The 7730-nt window shown below is 63.0% G+C and overlaps 1 protein-coding gene across 1 annotated transcript; it reads left to right on the forward strand.

The window, feature by feature from the left end:
* Positions 1-1662: 1662 nt before the first annotated feature.
* On the forward strand, positions 1663-5136 carry LCN10 (lipocalin 10; the record flags this gene model as incomplete). The annotated part of the gene is made up of 7 exons (XM_034653495.1): positions 1663-1783; positions 2482-2621; positions 2955-3065; positions 3226-3227; positions 3320-3427; positions 4482-4580; positions 4985-5136. Coding segments are annotated over 7 exons (610 nt in total), but the record flags the coding sequence as incomplete, so codon positions are not given.
* Positions 5137-7730: the final 2594 nt, after the last annotated feature.

Here is a 7730-nt window from a genome sequence, read left to right on the forward strand (position 1 = left end):
ATGCCTGAGGCTTCCCTCCAGGGCCCTGTGGGGTCTCTGGAAGGTTCCCTGGCCATGGCGGCTCTAGGGAGACCTGGGGATGCCGCCCTGCTCTGAGGCTCCAGGACAGTCAGCCAGGTTCCTGCAGCTCAGGGGCTCAGCAGGTCTGCCCACTGGACACATGGCCAAGTGGGGCTTGCTCTGGCGCTGCTGTGGGCCAGGTGGTCTGGGATGTTGGGAATCCCAGCTTCTGCTCGAGGAACAAGGGCAGACCTTCCCCACATTGGGGCTGCCACGTGGGGCGGCAGCTGGCGGGGCACCATTGTCCCACCAGATGTCACTTACAGAGCACTGCCCGGCCTCTGATAAAATCACTGACTTCCACGGGGGGTTTGGGCGGGGCTCAGCGTAAACATGGAGCCATGTGTGGAGGCTGGCGGGTGGCCAGCACCGTACAACCAAGACGGGGGGCGCCCCAGCAACCGGCCCTCCTCCCTCAGCCTGGGCCAGCTGGTCCCCATGTCCTGAGGTCAGGCGGGCTGGTGCCTCTGTCGTGGGGGAAGAGTGTAAATTAACGAGCACCAGATCACACTGGCCACTGCATCTGTGGGGGTCCAACCACCAAGCTCCCTGCAGAGCTGTGACCCCAATAGTCACTTTCAGGCCCTTCTGCTGCACCCCCACTTCCTTCTGGCTCCATCTCCCAATCTCTGTCTCTCTGTCTCCGTCTCCATCTCCCTGGCTCTGTCTCCATCTACCTGTCTCTGGCTCTGTCTCCTTGTCTCTGTCCCCATCTCTCTGTCTCTGTCTCTGTCTCCGTCTCTCCGTCTCTGCCTCTGTCTCCCCATCTCTGGCTCTGTCTCCCCATCTCTGGTTCCATCTCCCCGTCTCTGGCTCTGTCTCCCTGGCTCTGTCTGCATCTCCCTGTCTCTGACTCCGTCTCCTTGTCTCTGTCCACGTCTCTCTGTATCTGTCCCTGTCTCTCTGTCTCTGTCTTCCCGTCTCTGGCTCAGCCTTTCTGGCTCCGTCTCCCTGTCTCTGGCTCTTTCTCCCCGTCTCTGTCCCCGTCTCCCTGTCTCTGGCTTGGTCTCCCTGTCTCTGGCTCCGTCTCTGTGTCTCTCTGGTCTCCCCCAACCACCCCTTCATGACTGGGACGCTGTGCCATGTGGTGGAAAGCCCCCACCTCTCCTGTCTCATGCCTGCAGGGTGAGGACAGGGAATAGCCCTTGTGGGTGGGGGTGGGGGTCAAGGGCAATGACAGTCCTGTGATTATGAGGGCGGATGCCCACCTGCCCTGTCAGCTTGGGGACGTGTCTTACCCCCTCTGCACTCAGCTCTTCACTTACAAGATGGAGACGTGGCCGTGCTGCGGGGGGGCAAAGTTTTGGGTAAAGAGAGAATGGCAGGGTGTAGGGTAGCCTTCGGGTCCTGGTTGGGTTGGCAGGACACTGCTGATTGGCCATTTGCTGGTGGCTGTGGCTTCTTCAAAGGCCCCAGAAGGCAGCTGGCAGGGGCCGAAGGGTCGGAATGTTTCGGCCCCGTTTGAGCTGCTCACAGCCAAGGCCCCTCTCCCTCCGCATTGCCCCACCCCAGGCTAGCTCAAGGCTCTGGGTTGGTTGGACGCACACAGCAGGGTCGGGTGGGTGGGGAGATTGAAACTCAGTGCCCTGGTGGCCGAGCAAGGAGGGTGACAGTGGGACCGGGGAGGCTGACCTGTGTGCTGGTCTTGGCACTTGTGCTGGCTCTGGGGTCCCGGCCACAGGAACAGCCACCCAGGGAGTTCCACAACCTCAACTGGAACAAGGTAGGCCACATGCCTGCGGTCCTCAAGCCGCACAGCCCATCCCCAAGCCACACAGCAGGGCCGTTGGGGCCGGGGATACAGTGTGCGTGGCGGCTGGGAGATCACTCCCTGAAAATCTCTGAAGGGCCATCCTGGAGCAGTGGGCAGTGCCCCGAGGCCAGCGGGAGTTTCAGGCCCTGGCCTCTGCCAGCCCAGTGAGACCGCTCACCTGGCTGCTCCCCGAGAAGCTGACGGCCACGCAGGAGGGGCAGAGGGCCCCAGGCAGGTGTGGCCTCCAGGCACCGGAGATGCTAGGTGGGCACAGGCAGAACGAGCAGAATGTGTTCTGGAACAACGAGAGAGATGGCGGCTGGAAGGTTCTAGCGGGGGTGGCCGTGGGCACCGGCTGCCCAGGAACATGGGTTCGTGGCAGGAAGTCAGAGGGATGGGCCGAGGGCTGAGCTGGAAGGAGCAGGGAGGGCTTGCACGGGAAGGAAGCTTCAGCACACGGTACCCATGGCCTAGCCCTCGGGGCCCTGGGCAGCCTGGCACCTGCCCGCCGAGACCTGGAGGGGCAGCCGGGGCCCCTGTGCCGGGGCTGTGCCGGCCTGTGGGTGCCGGACCTGGGCTGGGCCTCAGGCCAGTGTCAGTATCTGCTGTGTCCGTGGGGCCCGGCCGGGAGCCTGGCACGGGCAGCTTCCCCAGTGCGCTGTGCCCAGTTTTCAGGGTTCTGGTATATTCTGGCTGTCGCCTCTGAGGGCCGAGGCTTCTTGCGGGGCAGAGACAGGAGGAAGCTGGGGGCGTCCGTGGTGAAGGTTCACAAAGCCGGCCAGCTGAAGGTGGTCCTGGTCTTCAGCAGGTGAGCGGGGCCGGGTGGGGGGCTGGCACACACTCCAAGGAGTCCTGACCACAAACAGCCCAGGCTGCTCCCCATCCGAGAGGGGCAAGGGAGCCGGGGGCTGGGAGGTGAGACCCACGATCATCTGGAAATCCAACCGTCCCTGAGGCCCCAAACCCCTTCCTGACCCTACATTTCAAGGCCAGATTTGGGGAGAGGCCACCACGGACATGGGGCCACTCGGCAGACAGTGGGTGTTCGGAGTGTTTCCCTTAAGCTGTCGGACTGGCCCTGGTCCAAATTGGAAAATTTCAGGAAAACAGCCAACAAAGGGCTCCTGCCTTGCCCCCCTAGGTCACAGGGGTGCCAGTCACACACGTTAATTCTGCGGAAAGATAGGAAAAAGGCGATATTCAGGAATACTTGTGCGTACGACGTCCCGGGGCCTGGAGAGAAAGACCTGGGGTGGGCGTGCCCCCCGGCTTCATGGTCACAGATCTGGGAAATACCGCCCCTTGGTCCCAGGCCTGGGTGGGTGGGATGGCAGCGGCCCGCGGGGCGGTCAGGCTGGCCATGGTCCCAGGGCCCACAAGCATGCGAGTGCCCGCAGCCTAGACCTGGAGAGGGGTTGGGTGTGTGTGGGGGGAATCCTGGCCCTTTCCAGATCCCGTGGCTATGCAGGCCTGATCTGGCGGCCCCGTGCTTCTCTTCTGGTCCAGTGAAGGGGGTGGAGGGCTTCCACGTGCTGTCCACCGACTACAGCTACGGCGTGGTCTGTGTGCGCCTGGGCCGGGCTGGCCGGACCTCCAAGACCCTGCTGTTCTTCAGTGAGTCCCGTGGCAACATCTCAGGAGTGGGCGTGTGGGGTGCTGGGGTGCCGGGGGGCGGAGGGGCGACAAGCTCAGAGGGGAAGGCCTCTGCCTCAGCTCGGGCTCCGTGACAGAGGGCCACAGACCCCGGGGCGCCCACGATGGACACAGATTCTCACGGCTCGGCGTGCCAACCTGGTGGGGCTCCGTGGAGGACCCCCTTCCTGGCTTGCAGACGGCTGCCGTCTCGCTGCACCAAGTGCTGGGGAGAGGGCTCTGGTTTCTTCCTCGTCTTAGAATCCTACATGAGCCCCCACACACCTCCCAAGGCCCCCACACTCACCCATCCCTTTGGGGCTTCGATGTCGGACTCTGGGGTGACACAGACACGCAGTCCATAGCAGCCAGTCATGGCCCTTGCAGTGCGGGCTGGCAGGAGGTGGGAAGTAGGAGGACAGGGCCGGGTGGGCAGGTGGGGCGTGGGGCCCGGATGGGGAGACAACGTGGGCGCACCTCTGATGTGGCTGCTGCTGGGGTGAGTGGGGAAGGCAGTGAACAGGGGGAGCCCAGAGGGTGAGAGGCCAGGAGTAGGACTGACCTTTTGCATGGAGTCAGGGGACCCCCTGGGCTGAGGGCAGGATTGGGGGAGCAGGGGGAGGTGGTGAAGGGAAGGCAGACAACTTGGAGGCTCTGTCCAGGAAGGGGGTGGGGAAGGGAGGCACAAACCCACTTCTGGGCACTGCAGCCCGCGGGACACCCGTCGGAGAGGGAGGAGGGGACCTGTGGAGTCTCAGGGGAGGAGGGTATGGCCAGGAGTGCAGCGGGAGGGGCACCAGGCTCCGGCCGGAGGGGTCCTGTGAGGAGAGAGGGCTCACCCAGGGGCCTGTGTGGTGCCCACCTCCAGGGCCACGCCAGGGGCACCCACTCGCCTCGGAGCAAGAGGGGACAGAAGGGCCCTCCCCATCACCGGCCCGCTGTCCTGCGGGCTCAGAGGGTACTGCAGGCGCCGCGGGTCAGGTGCGGCCCCAGAAGGCCAGAGCTGGGCTGACCTGGACTCTGCTCCCAACTGCAGGCAGAGAGAACACGTCCAGCTTCCCGAGCATGAGAAAATTCGTGGACGTATGTGAGATTTTGGAGGTTGCAAACGGTGTGACGGTTCTCCCGAAAGACGGTAACAGATGGAGGCAGGCCCTTCGGTCCAGGTCAACACCACACCTGGCCCCCCTCCGTCCCGTAGAGTTGACTCGCGGGGCATGGAGATTGGCCGGGGGGGGCGGGCATCAGGGCCTTCTTTCCTGAGATCTGCAGCCAGCTGCGAAACCATGGGAGTGCCCCCATCACATCCTCCGTCAGCACCTGGCCTGCCCCTCCCATAGGCCCAGGCGGGTACCATAGGCACCAGGCATGCCATCTGGTCTGCGCCCTGCGGCTGTGGCTGGATGACCCGGGCTGCCTGGCCTGGTGCCCTGCAGTGCCCAAGACCAGCACACGTGAGACCAGGGAGGGCCAAAGAACACTGGTGGGCAGTCGGGACCCCGCAGAGCAGCGCGCCTCAGTGCCCCCTCCCTCCCGCAGCCTCCTGTGCGCACGCCATCCTGCCCTGAGAGCCAGCCTTCCACTCGTCCACCCGCTCTTTCCCGCGGGGCTGCAGCTGCGGTCCACCTAGATGCAGGAGCTTTGTTAGAAGTTGCTGGTCTTCACCTCCAGCGGCTTGTTGAGACACGTTTGATGACACCAAGCCAGTGATGGGCTGAAGTCCAGGGCCATGGCTATAGCCCAAAAGGGATCCTTTATGATCAAGGAGAGATGGGGATGGGAGGGCAGGTGCTGATCGGGCAGGGAGATGCCGCAGGGCTGACTCCTTCCCGCTGGGGCAACAGGGGTCGAGGAGGGCTTTTTGGGGGCAGGGACGTTTAGAAGAGGGGCGAAACACAGAGATAGTGAAGTGAGTTTGGTGGGCATCCCTGAAAGAGGAAACCACTTTTGCAAACCCCCAGAGTGGTGGAAGCAGGGGCAAGGGCGAGGGGATGGGAGGAGAGGCAAGGGGGTTTCAGCCACAGGGGAGGGAGCCCTGGGCAGGCTTGGGGGCTGAGTCTGGAGCCCAGGGCCCCCCAGTGGAGATGCCATGTGGGGGGACTGGAGTTCAGAGGACAGAGAGACATGGGAGCCGGACATGTGAAGTCACCAATATGTATCTGGAATTCATGCAGGGGAACACAGTAGGGTGGAATCAGCCACGTAACGACCACCCACAGGATCCCTGGGCTGTGAACCGACACGAATTTGTTTAGCTTTCCCGTCTGGGGTCAGCGTGGGGTCGGCTGGTGCAGGCGGCCCGGCTGGGGGGTACAGAGGTCTCCGCAGCTCACTCTGGCGCTGGAGTCTTGGCAGGAGGTGACGGGTTAGGACCTGCTCCGCGGCCACGGCCCCCCTCCCACCGAGGGTGGCCACGTCCTGCTTGTCTCACCACCACGCCGAGGCCACCGCGGGCAAGGCCACCGCGGGCTGGGAAGGAGGCTCAGCACAGGACTGGCATTTTTGCTTCCGCCGCCGAGTGAAGCATGTCGCGGTGCCAAACGCAAAGTCCAGAAGGGGCTGCGAGATGCACCCTGCTTCCTTAGTGGGAGAACCCGCCCATTCCCGGCCACGGGCACAGGCACAGGAAGACATGGCCAGCTCAGGCCCTGAACATCGCCTGCAGCCACGTCACGCTCGGCCCCCAAGTCAGACCAGGTGTTCTCACCCCGTCCTCCACCCCAAAGCCTCACGTCCCATCAAGTGGGGGCAATAGGATCAAATCCAGGGTCTTGTGACCTGCACAGGCCCCTCTAGACCACGGCAGGAGGCCTAAGTGGGTCCCTGTGTGCTTGGCCTCCGTGGGGGAGCAACAGCGAGGCCACAGTGAGCACGGGTGTCAGAGTGGCCCAGAGTGGCAGCTCGGGGGACAGGGACCTCGTTCCTCCAGGGGAGTTCTCTGAAACTTGCCACGCGATTGGCTCCAGTCCATTGCTCTCTGGCTCTGCACCCTGAGACCCCCTCACGTTCTCTGAAGTGGCTTCCACGCTTCTGGGGAAGGGGCTGGGGCAGCCCATCTGCACAGAGCATAGCCCGGAGGCCCTTTGGAGCTTTGCATCTTCTCTGTCNCGAAGCACTGGGGGTGGCAAGTCGGCAAGTCTCGTTCATCCAGCTGCCAGAAGCCTCCCCCACGGGTCCTGGGGCCACAGCCTCGGTCTAGATATTTCCTTATTAGAGCATGGAGGACACCAGCCCCCTGAGGGACAAGGTCTCCGCACCCTAGATGCCTTCTTACAGCTTAGGAACTGAAGGTGCACACCCAGATTCTTCCAGAGTCCTCACAGAGACAGGACCCGAGCTCCGTGCTTGCAAGAACAGACCTTTCCTACCTCAGTTCAGTGCCAGAATCCCGGCCCAGCTCAGCGGGCAGTCTCTGCCTCCAGGTCACCCAGGAGGCCAGGGCCTCAGCCTCCACTCAGGGTCGACTGGGGCAGGGTCTGTGTCCAAGACCATTCACATGGTATTGGCAGGATTCGGGTCCGAATGGGGGTCTCAGGACTTTTCTGTCACCCTGGACCCTCTGTAGGTTCTTTGGACTGGGGTCTCCCAGGGCAGCTCATACTATCTGGTCTTGCTTCTCCAAAGCACGGGATCAAAGACAGACACACAGACGGACAGAAACACAGAGACAGAGATTGAACACAGGAGACAGGGAACCAGAAGTCACAGACGTTCCTCCAGCTGTTTGGAAATGACGTCCCANACTGTTTGGAAATGACGTCCCATCGTTCTGCCCCATTCTCTTCCTGAGAGCACAGTCACACAGGCCGTCCCCCCGGAGGACTTTCCCGTCTGGGGTCAGCGTGGGGTCGGCTGGACTCCTGAGGGATGTGTGACCAGGATTCGGGAATGCCCGGGAGCCACTTTGGAGACTGCCCAGCACAAGGGCGCAGAGGAGGCCCGGGGACCTGAGCCTAAATCTAATGGGAGCCCCTGGCAGTCTGTGTCCTGAGAGGACAAGGTCAGGATGCGTTCACTGCGACTTTGCCACGGGGCTGGGACAAGGGGTGGCTTTGCCTGGACCCCAGAGCAGACCCAGCCCCTCTGAGCTGTGTTCCACGCCCCGCTCAGCCCCTGGCTCATCCTCGCATTGCCAAGTGTGTGCCCCAGCCTCCTGTGAGAGCAGGTGCGGAATGTATGTAGAGGTCCTACCCCTGATGGCGTCCCTAGAAGTAGACGCCAGAACACCCCACTGTGCAGATGGGGAGCCTGGGAGGCCCTGAGAGGCACAGGTCTGTCCAGGGTC

The sequence above is a fragment of the Ailuropoda melanoleuca genome, unplaced genomic scaffold (assembly GCF_002007445.2).
Source record: "Ailuropoda melanoleuca isolate Jingjing unplaced genomic scaffold, ASM200744v2 unplaced-scaffold9214, whole genome shotgun sequence".
NCBI classification, from domain to species: Eukaryota; Metazoa; Chordata; class Mammalia; order Carnivora; family Ursidae; genus Ailuropoda; species Ailuropoda melanoleuca.